This window comes from Silene latifolia, chromosome 2 (genome assembly GCF_048544455.1).
Source record: "Silene latifolia isolate original U9 population chromosome 2, ASM4854445v1, whole genome shotgun sequence".
In the NCBI taxonomy this organism is placed as follows: domain Eukaryota; kingdom Viridiplantae; phylum Streptophyta; class Magnoliopsida; order Caryophyllales; family Caryophyllaceae; genus Silene; species Silene latifolia.
Window position 1 is genome coordinate 21,247,565 of NC_133527.1, and position 15,588 is coordinate 21,263,152.

A 15,588-nucleotide genomic window follows, 5' to 3' on the forward strand; every position below is an offset into this window, starting at 1 on the left:
ATATATGATTTAAATTTAGATATAAAGTTTATATTTATTAACTATGAAGCCTTTACTTTGGTTATAATTTCCATAATTAATATACCAAAATCTTTACTATATTTATTAACTCCTTAATTTGCGCAAGAATAAAGTTCAAAATCAGCAAGTTACAATTTTTTTTAGCATTGTTTACGTGATTGCAATTGCATTTTTTTTTATAGAATTGCGAGTGACACGTGGCATCTGTAGGGGCTGTGACACGTGGCGATCAAAGGGGTGGGCGGTTATTGCTTTAATATAGTATATGATATGATCTTCAATTAGTTGCAGAATCTTTGAATTTGTTATATCCATTTTCATAATTAATTGCATAATCTACCATTTAGCATGTTTGACTCACCAATCTACTATTTTGAGTGTTTGGTAAATGGCATATTGAAAGAATAGATTGGAGCTCAATCTACTGTTTTCCAATATGCTGTGCTACCCAGCATATTCACATTAGTAGATTGTAAAATATGAATCCGCCAACAATCTACACATAGATACAACAATCTATTAATCAAAATCTGCTAATTATTACCAAACACTTCTACTAAATCTGCTAATTGAAATATACTAGTCAAACCTGTTAATCCAATCTGTCATTTATAATCTGCTTAACCAATCTGCTTCTGCTAATATCAATCTGCTGATTACCAAACAGGGCCAGAAAAATGATACTGAAAATATCTCCTAAATAATTTTTAATCCGACTTGTTGAAATATTCTGCCGAAAATGACTCCTAAAATTGCGCACAAATAAACTTCAAAATTAGCAACTTCCTTTTAGGCAATTTTCATGTTAACGTGATTGCAAATCTTATTTTTTTTTAAATAGAAAATGACACGTGGCGTTTGAAGGAGTTGTGACACGTGGCGATTAACGGGGCTGGCGGTTATTGCTTTAATATAATATATGATTGGTTTGTCACAGATGTTAAGAAAATGAAAGGGGATCATTTGTGATGATTGTTAGTGGATGATAAGTGAATCTTAATTGATGTATATAATCAAATTACCCATAACAAACCTCTTAATATAGAAAGATAAATAAATAATTAAGACACCCTAAAATGCACAAATAGGATCCTACAACCTGTTGTATAGTAGTATTGTAAACCAGACCCATATATTACATAATAATCTAAGCCCAGTAAAAATAAAAAAATTCTACACATCTACTTGTTCCCTAATTCTAATCTCTCTCCCGTAGACAAACCCTCATCTTTCACTTTTCTAAATTTCTCTTAAACAACAGTCGATAAACCTCCCTCCTCCGTAATTCTGATTCTAATATGGGTGAGAGGGAAGCAATTGGCATCATAATCAAGGAGGAAAAACGCATTTAACAATATTTTGGTAGACGATAAGCAATTTACATCATCATCAAGAAAGAAAAATGGATCTAACAATACTTTGAGGTAAATTTGTACACCCATCATACGAACTATTATTAGAAAAATATGAGCTAAAAAATACGAGCATATAAGAACACGAGCTATTAAGATAATAATACAAGCTAATGTAAAAAGAATACGAGTTTAAAAGAATCACAAACTTAAAAATATGAGCACAAACTACGAGCTATTAAGATGAGAATACGAGCTTAAAAATACGAGCACATAAGAATACGAGCTATTAAGATAAGAATACGAACTAATGTAAAAAGAATACGAGCTTAAAAGGATCACGAGCTTTAAAATACGATAATACGAGCACATAAGAATACGAGCTATTAAGATAAGAATACGAACTAATGTAAAAAGAATACGAGCTTAAAATGATCACGAGCTTTAAAATACGATCACATACGAATACGAGCTATTAAGATAACACTACGAGCTAATGTAAAAAGAATACGAGCTAATGTAAAAAGAATACGAGCTTCAACTATTTTCATGCATTATAATTTTTTGATAAAAAATTTCTTTTTCACGAGTCATGTCATATGACTAGTTCCGCATAGACAATTAATTATAATAATTTAAGAGAGAATGTAACACCCCGGCCCAAACCGGGCCGGGAGCGGTTACTTATGATAGCTCACCAGGCTGTGTACATGGCCCACAGATCAACACGAGTCCTTTATAGCGCATTTTGTCCTCACTCATACGCATCTCGGGAACCTTCCCAGGAGGTCACCCATCCTAAGACTACTCCCAGCCAAGCACGTTTAACTTTGGAGTTCTTTCGCATGGATGACCATGCATAAAAGAAAGTTCACTTTGTTGATATGAGTAGTACTTTCAATCCCTTTAAACACTAGTCATTTAAGCCTATAACTGAATCTCTTCAATTACCGTGGGGTGTTACAGAGAATATGATTCATCAACTGGATGACGGAGGAAAATGGATAGGAGTTAGAAAAATATGGAGCAGTTAGAGACAGAAGGGGATTGAATTGAAAATTGGATTACGTTATTTTTTTTTTTTTTTTTTTTGCAAAAGTATTTGATAAAAGACTAAAATAACCATTGTACATCCAGTTGTATAGTCTTGGAACTGCCTAAAATGGAATAGGTAAACAAATGATCTATTCAGAGGAATTAATAAATTTATATTCACTTTATCCCAATTATTTATTACCTGTGATTAAAATATCTTTATGAAAAAATAAAAAAATGAGTTAGACGGAGAAAGTAGCCATTGTGGAAAATCTCTTGGTCTAGCTATAATCCATCTATATCCCTAGATCTGGTAAAATTGAATCGACTTGTATTCGACTCGACATTCGAACTCAAGACCCGAAATTCTAATGAGCCGACCCGCTATAACCCGTCCCGAATGTTTATTGTAGCAAATTGATTATCATATATGAATAATTCGATAAAAGTTGATCCGAAAACGACCCGAATCTGAAATAACCTTGCTTGACCTGAACCTGATCGGAAGGCCGCAAACCCGAAACAAGCCCGACCCATGTTGATCCAACCGAACCCGTTCTGATTGACCCCCTTAGCACGTCTAAATATCCCGCGACTCCTACCTAATTTAAACCCCCCATAACATCCTAAACTTTTTTCACACACTTAAGCATCATCAAAGAAACAACCCACAACAAAAAAAGAAAAAATGGGAGAAGAAAGGGGAACAATAGCCTTCTTTGCAACATACAGACCACCAGTACCACTAGCAATATACTCAAGCCCATACAAGCCCAAATCACCCTCCGATGAGACCTCTATGACTGACGGTAAGCACTACAACTACAACGGTCAAGTCATCCCACCTTCTGCTCTTAAGACTATCCTTAAGAGCAAAAAAGTACCCACCAAGGCTACCGTAGCTGATGTTGAAGCAGGCCTTGTTACCGGCCTGCTTTTCGTGTCGGAACGGACTAAGAACCTCGAAACCCTTCACATTGGGATTCAGTTTAATGGCAAAGTAGAAGTGTACAACTTTGCTGAGGTATATGGTGCGTTTAAGGGTACTAGGATGGAAGATAGTGGGTGCATTGCTGGCGATTATCTTGTCTATGTCTCTACTAAGGATCCTTCTAAGCCTCATCAACCTTGGACTGCTGTTTTTAAGACCCATCTCTTGACCGGAAAGACCGACCGCCTTACGCCTACTGGCAATGGTATGACCTTTCTTATGTAAAACTGTTTTATAATATATACGTATAGTATAATTAAAGTATTACACCAATTCTTTTTTAAGACCATTTTAATTTACGACATCTTATACAACTGATTAAATAAAAGGAGATTTTGAGATGTTTTAAGTTAAAATGATCTTAAGCAAAATCAACCAACCGTAGTAATTTTTGCATCTCATACAATGCCATTAACGACTAATGAGCCCATATTGTTTTTTCATACTCTTATTTTGATGCGTATCAGTCATTTATTTATTTTTTATATTTTTACAAGGTATTTTAATTAAAGTTAAATAAATAATTCGGCCGGGGAGCTAGTCAAAAAACACACTTTTGTAATTAGAAATGGACATTATGTAAATGAATCTGTGGACTAAGCTAAATCTGGCCCCGATGGAATTTTTTATGCCTAGTGTTGACTTATCTTAAGATCGGTCTTATGTGTTTTGTCGTTTTAACAATATTTAAAGGTGGATAACTATATTTATTATCGTTCGTTGTCAGAAGACGACACGACACGCTTCTTCACTGCTTGATTAAGAATGAAAGAGAAAATATAACTATTGTCTATTTCAAAATAGGGGTTTTTGTCAAAAACTACCTTATATTTAGGGGTATTTGTAAAAAAACTACCTTATATTATTTTTCTTGTTTTAAACTACCTTTGTTTTCTCTTTTCTTGGTCAAAAACTACCTAAGCTCACGATATGACGAGATTTGATCGATTTAGCGACATAAACCTATCTCACATGACTCTGTTAACATCAAACAACAATGATCAACCGCATAAAAACCATAATTTAACTTCATCTAACCAAGATTTATGTTTTTCACATTTCAATAATAACTATGAGCATCCACTAAAATTAAGCGTAAATACATCATGACTTTCTAAAATCTGGTCTAGGCATGATTTAAACATTAAAGAGTCGTATGAGATAGTTTAAAGCCGATAAACTAACCAAATTTGTCTATACTCCTAGCATAGGTACTTATTGACCAAAAATAAAGAAAATAAAGATAGTTGAAAACAAAAAAATTAATATAAGGTAGTTTTTATACAAATACCCCTAAATATAAGGTAGCTTTTGACAAAAAACCCTTCAAAATATCATGAAAATGATACGGAGTATGCTAAAATGACTAGTTCTACATATAAGTTATTATAAGGATATGGTATGTTAAAACTTAAAAAGGATGGTATCGAAATTTTGTTTCGGATGGAATTAAAAATCAATTCGATTTTAATAGGCTGGCTTTAGTTTGAGTTACAATTCAATTTTGACCAGGTCCATTTCAGTTTGCCGCTTAAATCGGTTCAATTTTGTACTATCTAAATGACCCGTTGACTCGGCCCGACCCGAACTTGTGCTAAGCATTGACCCAACTAACTCGACCCGTAAGCGACCCGAACCGCACCTGGATGTAGTCTCGATGCAATATAACATTATCCGACTCCAACATCCCGATTCCTATATCTGGCTATCTTTACATATTTTTGATACGTTTTTCCGGTTCGGATTTATTTTACCAAGCCTAGTTAATATTGCTTATGGTCAAGATCTTGATCCAATATTATCATGTTTGGATTTGGATTTTGGATGATGCCATTTTTTGTGCGAAACCAGTCCGGTTCCTTTTAAAACCTCACATCATTGTGTGGTTGTGCACTTTTGTGGCTAGACCTACCAAACAGATCAGATCATATCGTATTCGTGTTCGTATGACATGTAAATAGGTCACGAACTCTTCAATCCAAATCCGACTCAATTAAATATCGTTTTGTGTTCGTGTCGAACCACTTACATAAACGGGTCATCAAGTCTCAACCCAAACCCGTCAATTTCATGTTGGGTTCTCCGTTCTTGTCCTGTTTTCATGTCAAGCCTATATTTGGAAAGTTAAAATATATTTATGTGATATAGGTTCAAGAAAAAATTGGATAAATTACTAAACATGTCATTCGTGTTGAGTTCATGTTTAAAGAGCTCAACCCAAACCCGACCCAATTAAATATCGTGTCGTGTTCGTGTCGACTCACTTACATAAATGATAAATGGGTCATCAAGTTTCAACCCAAACCCATTAATTTCTTGTCGTATTCGTATCATGTTTTCGTGTCGCGTCATTATTTATCCGCTCTAATTGTGCCTAGCATTCTAGTAAAGTTAGGTACTCAGGTTTACAATTAAGTTTTATACAAATTGCTTAAGGATTATTTTATGGGGAGAGTACAATTCAAGATTTCAAATATCAAGAAACTTATTTTCTTCCACGAACTATAATCCATTCTATGAGTGCTCTGTAAATAACACTCTATCCTATCAATAATTCCAATTAAATTCATCCTACCCCTTTTTCCCCATAACACTCTCGGAAGACGGGCAACCTGCAGAATAGGTCACCCTTGTAAATGATACCAACAACTAGACGAAGACTGATTTGAGACAGTCAACACCAAACCCCCCACCACCGTCAACCACCACCCCACCATCATCGTCGACGGCCGCCGGAGACCTGACCCACACCTCAAACACGACTCCCCTACATCAACACTGTCACCTTTCAGTCTTTCAGTCTTTCACCACCAATTGAAACAACCATCTCGATGTCGGAATCACACTCACCTTCACCTTCTGTCGCCGAACTCCAATAATCGTGCATGACCCATCTACTAGCCTTTCCTCTGATTCGACCACCGTGCTTCAGGATGCTCCTCGCGTTTTGATCTGAATTCCGGATGTCGATGGCGGAAGGGTAGCTGCTGGTTGTTTGATTTATGGGCTCGGGGTTTTATCTGAATTCCGGATGTCGATGGCAGATTTAGGGCTCACTGCTGGTATGGGAATGGAGATGATGTGAAATGGTGATGATGGCTGACGAAATGAAGGTGGGTGATGAATGAAGTTGAACGGAGATGAGTTGATGGTGGCTGCTTGTGGGTTCAAAATGATGTTTGTTGATGGGGTTGAAGAAGAGTTTGTCGAGTAATCAAATGAATAGGGGGTTCACATGGTTTTTGATAAAGTCAAAGTTGACCTTGCTCCTCCCTTTACTTGAAATCGCTCTATTTGACTTGTTTTAACCCGTCTTTTCCGACTCGGATACCTTCATAATTTTCCGTCTTTATCACGAGCTAATGCCTAAAAATTATATTAATAATGTCGGAGTTGTGATGGTGGTGAGCAGAATCTGGAAATGGGGAAGAAGGAAGAAGTTTGGTTATAAAAAGGAGGCGAGTGGTAACCTAATGTAACCGGTCAAAAAATTGGGTAAGTTTGTTCTGGGAAGAAAGAGGGATAAGATGGATTTAATTAGAATTACCGATAGGATGGAGTGTTATTTGCAGGGCACCCATATGATGGATTTAATTGGAATTACCGGAGTGTTATTTGCAGGACACTCATAGGATGGATTATTCCCATGAAATAATCCATTGCTTAATTGCTATCAACTTACGAATTAATTTATACTGCTAATTAATTGTTTGCCTTTTTTATTATTTGTGAAAGGTATTTGAATCAAAGATTAACAAATACGGAGTTATTGTGATCGTAGCGACTAGCGAGTATTTTACAATTAAGTTTTGATACTACAGATTTTAAATCTGCTTCTATAGTTTACCATCTTTTAAATGTAGAAATAACATCCGATTTGGCATAAATAGGTAGACATGACCTAAGCCCGTCAGTGTCACCTGATGGCAAGAAGGTGGCTATGGCCTCATTCCAAAGAAAGGGTGGCTGGGAAGGCGAGATCGAAGACCTACGGACTGACATTTTTGTGATGAACGTCGACAAACCCAGCAACCGTAAGCTAGTGGTTGAAAATGGGGGCTGGCCGCCTGGCCTACATGGGCCACTAACGACGTTCTCTTCTTCCATCGTAACACCAACACTCCCAATGACAAGGATACCAGTTGGGCTGTTTTTCGATTGGACATGCGAACAAGCCCACCTACTGAGACCCAGGTCACTCCCAAGGAGATCAATGCCATTACTCCTGCTGCTGTTAATGAAACAACAGTTGCTGTTGCAACAATCCGATCCAAATATAATATCAACAACCCCGAAAAGGAGCGTGAGATCAATCAGTATCGACACATCGAAATCTTTAGCTTAAGTGGAGAGCCTGTCATTAAGGTCACTGAGATGGTAAGGCCTAGAGCTGATCATTTCAACCCCTTTATTGTCGTTGACAAAGAGAGAGGAATGCGCATTGGCTACCATCGCTGTAACACAGACGACCCTGAAGCGGTAAGTAATGCATATTTTTTTTTGTTTTTCTTTAATTTTCATGAGATTTCCTTATAATATATATGAGTGGTTGAAATTTGTAGAATTAAGATTTTATTGGATTGTGAGTTGTGACAGTATCGGGTGATCGGTAGACAGTTCGACCAATTTCAATCTCCCGACACAGAGAAAGTAGGACTTATAAGGGTGTCAGGTGTGTTCCCAACGTTTTCACCCGATGGAACCAAGCTTGCGTTTGTTGACAATGAGTTCAAAGCTTTGTGGGTTGCCGATAAAAGCGGCTTATTTATTGCTTACGAGGTACGTACTGTGTTGTACATTGCTTTGCTTCATCATTATTGACGACATTCACATTATTAGTTAGAGTCGACATTGCTTTGCTTCATCACAATTCACACGATATATGTTTGGTTTTGATGGGGGCGTACAGACAAGTGGTGCAAACAGCATATTCTCGCCCGTATGGAACAGCAACAAAGATATCGACACCCTCTATTTTTGCTTGGGACCTTCTTTCCAAGCAAATACAACTGTAAACATCGGAATGATCCCAAATGTGAGCGAGCGGGAATTGAAATGGGACACCAGCTCTTGACCGACGGTTATAATAATGCCTTCCCCTTTACCAGTCCTGACGGTATCTTTCTCTTTCGAAATTACAAACTTGTTATGTTAATTGATTATTATTAATTACACTCATAGGGGGTACGTAATCAATCAAAACCGTATTTTAACAGGAACAAAGGTTGTATACCGATCAACGAGAGGTCACGATGAAGATGAAAAGAAAATGTACAAGAATCTATTCATAATGGATGCAGAATATGGTGATTCGGATGAACCCATGCAATTAACAAAAGGGAAATGCATCGACACACATTGCCAATGGTCACCCAACGGAGATTGGATAGCATTTGCATCCAACCGTGGTAACCCGACTGCCCAAGCGCCTCCAGGACTACCCGATCCTGGATTCTTTGGTATCTATCTTACCAAGGCTGACGACCCAAATTTCGAGCCCATTAAGGTGATCGATAGTGGGTTTAAGCGCGCGAGGGAACTATTTCCGGGGCACTGTGTTCACCCATGTTTTAGCCCAGATGGCAAGAGCCTAATTTTTGCAGCTGATTTAGCTGCGGTGTCGGTGGACCCCATATCATTACCTCTGTTTGTTCACTCTGTACGACCTTACGGGGATATCTTTATGGTCGACCTTAAAATGGACGATATAAATAAGAATAAGGAGATGGACAAGTACACACGAATAACCCATAGTCGATATGAAAATTCAACTGCTACTTGGACCATGTTTAAGACGACGGATCCCTACGCCAAATGGAACCTATTGATTGCTGGACATTCCAAGACTACCAATTTTACCCCAGCTTGTCCTTATATGCATGCTAGTGGAGCCGAAAGCATTCATATGACCGGTCACCTTACCTTTGGAGGTAAGCGATGTTGTTGATTGCTTTCTATTGAATATGGCGAAGTTTCAAATATTTCGTCGAATCAAAGTGGGGACTTAGGACAAAATTATCATGTGATGAAATTTAGCCATCTTTTTTATTTTCTCGTTGGTGCCAGATCTTCCAAGCATGTTTATTTTGTGTACTTTTTGTATTTGGTTTCTAGTAATGTATTGGAGTAACAACCTATGTATGTAGTATGTACCTGGGAGATGATGTCCTATGAAATAAAGACTATTTTCGTTGTGAAAATCGACTTTTTTTTTTTTCCTGAGAAATTCTAATGGTTTATATCCAAGCAAGTTTATGATTGTTACGATTATTTGTCAAGTTATACCGCAGCATAAATAATCGAATAAAACAGCAAGAGGAAAGTTTCGTTTCTAGCTTCACCCTCGGGATTGTGACAAGAAAATTACTCCTCCATATGAAAGTTAAAACTTTGTATTAATCCACTAATTCAATGTGTTTGTAATTACAGTGTCTAAGGAGCAAAAAATATAAACAAAATTGCTACAGTAAAGTCCTTAAAAAGTGTGTATCAGAATCTGAAGGTTGGCTCAACATCCATAGCCCATATAAACTTGGCCATATAAGTTTTGCTGAATATCTGCATTTAACATTCAAGTCAAAGTTATTGTACCTCGTACACAAATAGGATTATACCTTTAGTTGTGATTTATTATTATTATTGTCATTTTCATTACAGATCCTTCAAAGTTCGTGTACATCAAAATTCCCCTTATCGATATGATAGGCGGCCATATTTACTAGACTTTGAGGCTTTAGGGGGATGGTACAGTTGTTATAACATAAAGATCATGCAGACACTTATTATTTGATATTTGATGATAGACAAATGATTTAAGTTACCTTTTCAATAGGAACTTCATTCCTTTTGCACCAGGATACTGTGATTCGAGGGTCAAGATAATTTGTTTTCGAAGTATTCAATGCAATAGTTTTCAGATCCTCTTTCGACTCCATTTCCATTTCCATACGTCGTATCTTCTCTTTTTGTTTCACAATCTTGTTTTCGAGTCTGTGCATACAATTGGTTAATGAAAATCTTTGTTAGCAACACCAACAAACTTTATCACAAAGATAGATTTCCAATCAAAGGGTACAAGTTGATAATTACGCTTCTGTGCAGAACTTCCTCTTCTTTATGGATTGTTTCCCTATGTTTGCCTGATCCAAATCCTTCTGCAGCTCACTTAGCGCAGTCTGTATCCATTTTGACGATATATCAAATTCCAAGCAAGAACGAAATTCCGTTTTTGTAAACAATTGTATATTATGTCGACATACCTTGAGCTGCCTTATCTTCTCAGTCGTCTTTTCCATTGACGTGTTATGGGACTTGGGTATACTACGCTGGTGATTACAAAGAATGGCAACCTGTAGAATTGCTAATGTCCATTAGGATTTGTTCAATGACAGGCACAAGACTGATATTTAAAGCTTCGAGGAAAATATTCTCAAAACAAAGTCGTTTTTTTTTGTATGAAACAGAGTTCCAGAAGCACTTTCCTTTGATTATTACATGCTCAAAATTGGTATGGATAAAGGGAGAAGAGGGAAAATTGTAATTGTAAATTACAGAAGAATTCGGAAGGATTGGATTACAGAAGAAAGGAAAACTGAAGAAAGGAAAGATAAGTTTCTTTAGTTGGGAAGGATTGGATTACAGAAGAAAGGAAAACCGAACAAGCCTTAATTTAATGAGTCTAATAATACCTGTTTATTCGCGTTCTTGTATATTTCAAGCTTCTGTTTCACATCATCGCTGTCAACTTCCTCCCACAACTTTCATAAGATAAATAAAATTAGATGCTGATAAATAAATACTCGCCGTATCTTTAAACCAGAAAATAATCAAACGATCAACGGAGGCAGAGGTGATTAAGAGGATGACTTACCAAATTATTGAGCGTCATTGAAGCATGATAAGTGCGAAAGACTTTGGCTGTGAGGTCAGGCATGAAAGTCTTCAAATGCGTATTCAGTTTATGTGTATCTAGCTTATCAAACAGTTGATCTTGAGGTTGTTTCCCTGATACGAGATTGCTATTATTTAGCCAATCTTCCAAGTTTTGAAGAAAAGAATATCGGATATGAAAGTTAAACTAGCATGTACCTTTCCGCAACTGTTCAATAGCCTTGAACACGAGGGGTTCAGCTTCGAACTTTTGGTAGAACCTAATCGAATCTTTACCAAGGAAGTCGAACTGTGATAAGAACAGAAATATGTCATTCCATTCCACACCTGACTGGTTATTGCTACCAGAACATGTGAATTAATAAAAGGGTTTCGGGTTTCCAATGTTACACATCCTTATACCTCCAATATGTTAGGTGGTATCTGTTTCACATTCTCTACTTTCAGTGTACAGCAGCCAAGGGTATCCGCCTCATCATCATCCTGAAAAGTAGACAAGCCATTAATACCGCAGTGACTTGAAGAAGAACTCGATATATGAGAGATTTATCGACACTTAAAATACATCATCAATACCTTTTCATTACCAGCTCTAAGAGCCAGTTTATCAATAAAATAGGTTGCTACAGCAGTTTGCTTGATAGTCACATCTTTGCTTTTGAAATCTTTTGTGTAGGATTTCCTGATTTTGTTTATATGATTCTGCATTGATAAAATGCCCGTTAGTATAACACATTCTGCGGGAACACATGTATAAATGTATAAGCGCGTCTGGACCTTCAACTCCCGAGCTTTCTGATATTTCTCCATGTCATTCTTTCCCTTCAAGCGGCTGCTGGCTGCCAAAAACACGTATTTGCACTGATTTGGTTTCACAGGATCATCCCACCGAGCTAACCATGTTACAGTGTCCTCATGGATTACTTCTTTCCACCTGTTGAAAATAACAAATGCGTCACTTGAATTGTCGCTTTTAAGGATAAAGTATTCCATAGATCAGAAAATATTAACCTTTCACCAGGAATAGGACACTCTGGAATCGGAGCATCCTTCCCAATGTTTATGGTAATGTCGCTTGGTAAGATGCGCTTCTTCAGTTTCCCTGTCTGTATTCACGATATGCAACAAACCAACGTAATGAGAGACTCATCAGATCAGCTTAAGGATGCAATTCACCCTGTTTCTTAACACTTAACTACATTAATGAAGTCTCATTTTGAAGAATCTAGAGATAGGTGCCCATCCAACTGTGCCAGATATATAACAAATGATTCAGCGACTATACCTTTGGGCAGTCACCGCGACCTTTAAACAGTTCTGGTTGCTCAACTCTGAAGTTACCAACCTACACACAAAACGGTATTAACCATTAAACCCTTGTCGAAAATGAATTCACTTGTAACCCTATGTCTCACACTAATGACCTTCACTTATACCTGTTCTCTTACTCCGTCAACAATAGCCCATTTATACTTGTCTAATTTCTCTGATTTTTGTTTGTCTAAAGCAGCCTTTTCCTGGAAAACAATATTCACATAGCCAAAACTCATCAAGGAGACAGAATGAATATGAAATAACATTGTGCTTTGGAAAGGGTAAGCATATGTAAGATACAAGACACGAAAACTAACCTCTTTACTCATGTTTTTCCTCTCTTCCTTGGCATTAATAGCGACTCGAGTTAACCATTCGTGTATCGGCTTGAAATCACATCTCTCAAATTCCTTAATTACATGTTTCTCTCCAAGAATTTTCCTCCAATCATTAAAGAAATTTCTATTGAACACCGGATTCCTTGCATGATCCGTCTCCAGCTTGCTGGCATACATTGATGCAACCTACAATCAAATCAAAACATGTTAATCCAAACAAACAACCAAATTATACCTCAAATCCAACCATGTTTCTAACCAAAAATCGTTCCAATTTTCGACACACCTCTTCTTGTTCCGGTGTGAGATCAACAGGCTGCCCATCATACAACATCTTTACCCCATGTGGAATATAAGGGGGTGGGAACAAAACACCATTATGCTCCAAACTACTCCATTCCTTCCCTTTCCCTTTATCAGGCGGCGTTTTCATAGACACCGCATATTGCAAGTTCTTCGTTTTCTTTGAATTGTTCTTCGTAATCTTCAATTTTTTAGCACGACTCTGACGAGAACACCCCTCAGGAGCAGCCCTTTTCTTGGTCTTTTTGCCTTCATCCAAGGGCATTATCCTTGGCGCGTCAACAGATTTTTGCCCAACCCTTAACGATAAAGGCGCCTCGTCGTCTGAAGAATTGGTCTCAGACTTGGAGGAATATAACGTTGAATTTAAGGGCATTCTTACCCTTAAAGACAAGGGCTTTTCATCGTCGTCTGAGTCTAATACATCTCCAAGACGCTCACCCGAGCTTGCTTTCGAAACCCGGTTGGGGCGCAATAACCTCGATGACAAGGGCTTCTCATCATCGTCCGAATCACATGCATTGTTGTTGTTGTTGTTTGAAACATTGGTTTCAACAACTTTAGGAGGCAAATTAACTTCAACTGCCATCTTCGTGTTAATTAAGACTAATAATATACGAGTTCTTGAAAGGTTATATTCCTCACGATATTTATACGGAGTATTTTTTTTGGTATTTTTTTTTTTTTGGTTCACGACGGATAAAGGAATTAAGAATCAGGTGAAAAATAGTGAAATTTCCCTAAAAAGTTCAAGTACTTCTGCGGCTCTGCGTCTCCAATGGATCAATTCTCAGGAGGAGACTGTTTTTTATTTTCATTTTTATTTTGAGTTTTTAAATCGTTGAGTAAGATAAACGATTATCTAAGAAGAAATTTATCTAATTTCATTAGGTTAATCTTTGTATATGGCTGCTTGACTAATGCATAGAAGGTAGGGGTGGAAATCGGAAAGATCGGGTACGGCTGTACGGGGTAGAATTTTGGCGGATGGTGGGACGGGTACTGGTACAAAAATTCCACCTACTATGGATGGTGGGGCGGGGTGGATTTTACGCCATACCCACCTAATACCCGCCTACCGACCAATTATTACAAAAATATATATTATTATGACTTTTTATTATGGTTTTTATTAGCATTTATTGACAATTTTAAATTAGAAATAAAAAGAAAATTTGCGGAAATTGTGCCTCTCATCCCATCTCAATAACGATAGTCAAAGTCATCAAAGAAAAATCCTACCAAATGTCTTATGGCTCACTTCATTGATTCAGATTCAGACAATGAGGTAAATGATCTCAAGAAAGAAAATCTGCGGAAATTACGCCTCTCATCCCATTAACATGTTTAATCAATTATTATAATGCTTATTTGATGAGTCGATTTATGACATGAACGATGATGAATACCGCGATTTCAGGGGCTGTTTTAGATATAAAATTTAGTCCTTTTATTTGTCTTAAACATAAGTTAATTGTTTATGAAATAATCAATTGATTTGCTTGTTTATTTGCTTTGTTTCTAATAGCATGTTTTGAATTATCACATGTCACTTGTGTGAGACCTGACTTGACCTAGATTAGGCCTTGCAATATCCTCCTCATTTAGACCGTGTATGGCCCCTTGAAATTCATGCCAGAGTGATGTTGTTTCGGCCGTGTTTGGTCATGTGTGTCGAATCTGCATTGTTTGTTTGATTGTTGGGTTTTATTGTAATTGTTGTTTTAATCTAACCACTAATGTTTGTTAGTCTATCTTATGCTAAAAAGTAAGAATATCTCTTTCCCTTCTCTTAATGTTTGTTTTGCTAGAATAGCTAATGAATCTCACATGTTAAAACAACTTTGACAAAGTAGTTTAATTGCATTAAATTGACATAGAAACCATGTCACATGTAAGGGTTTAAAACTAAGTTTGCATTTCATAATTGAGATAACTATGACATTTATTCACGACCATCATTTATTGGAGTAGAGGCCGCTATTGTAAAGGACGGGGTTAGGTGTCCTTATGGGCTTCCTAACGCGTACCATCACCACGAGCTCAATGTCATTGGTTGGCAGATCCGTTTGAAAGCCTTTGTATGGTTTCCAAGTCTTCCTAAGATTTGGTGGCGACTCTAATGAACCACGTGCAAGATCCGCGCAAATGTCAGTGGAGTGATGTCCACAACTCCACAACCACAACATCCCGTCTCATCACTACTCACGGGTAGGGATGTCAATGGATCGGGTTCGGGTCGGGTGAAGCCTCATCCGTCATCCATCCGTCCCTTTAAAATCTCATCCAACCCGTCCGTCATCCATGAAACATATCATCCGTCATCCATCCATCCATCATCCAT

General features: G+C 37.3%; 2 protein-coding genes and 1 long non-coding RNA gene across 4 annotated transcripts; 1 reads left to right on the forward strand and 2 right to left on the reverse strand.

Annotated features, from left to right (window-relative positions):
- The first annotated feature begins 3,004 nt into the window (after positions 1-3,004).
- Positions 3,005-9,214, forward strand: LOC141642427 (uncharacterized). Of its 2 annotated transcripts, none has more exons than XR_012543308.1 (4): positions 3,005-3,604; positions 7,290-7,878; positions 7,996-8,178; positions 8,309-8,384. XR_012543308.1 is itself a non-coding variant. In XM_074451224.1 (4 exons), exons 1-3 carry the CDS (start codon positions 7,564-7,566, stop codon positions 8,471-8,473), a joined length of 663 nt encoding a protein of 220 aa, XP_074307325.1. In that variant the 5' UTR covers positions 7,438-7,563; the 3' UTR covers positions 8,474-8,515; positions 8,616-9,214. The 2 variants fall into 2 exon arrangements, 1 of the variants encoding a protein (XP_074307325.1); XM_074451224.1 differs by lacking the exon at positions 3,005-3,604 and adding an exon at positions 8,616-9,214 and having other exon boundaries at positions 7,438-7,878; positions 8,309-8,515.
- On the reverse strand, positions 3,494-4,029 carry LOC141642428 (uncharacterized). Its single transcript, XR_012543309.1, has 2 exons — positions 3,668-4,029; positions 3,494-3,626 (listed from the first exon to the last, which is right to left on the reverse strand). It is a non-coding gene; the product is annotated as an uncharacterized LOC141642428 (long non-coding RNA).
- Positions 9,215-9,775: 561 nt separating the features above from the next.
- Positions 9,776-14,024, reverse strand: LOC141628684 (DNA topoisomerase 1 alpha-like). Its single transcript, XM_074441794.1, has 15 exons — positions 13,228-14,024; positions 12,921-13,127; positions 12,726-12,806; positions 12,575-12,634; positions 12,301-12,395; positions 12,067-12,223; positions 11,866-11,991; positions 11,692-11,772; positions 11,488-11,578; positions 11,270-11,403; positions 11,088-11,156; positions 10,659-10,748; positions 10,489-10,574; positions 10,221-10,389; positions 9,776-9,957 (listed from the first exon to the last, which is right to left on the reverse strand). The coding sequence occupies exons 1-15, from the start codon at positions 13,831-13,833 to the stop codon at positions 9,889-9,891; spliced, it is 2,121 nt and encodes a 706-aa protein (XP_074297895.1). The 5' UTR covers positions 13,834-14,024; the 3' UTR covers positions 9,776-9,888.
- Positions 14,025-15,588: the final 1,564 nt, after the last annotated feature.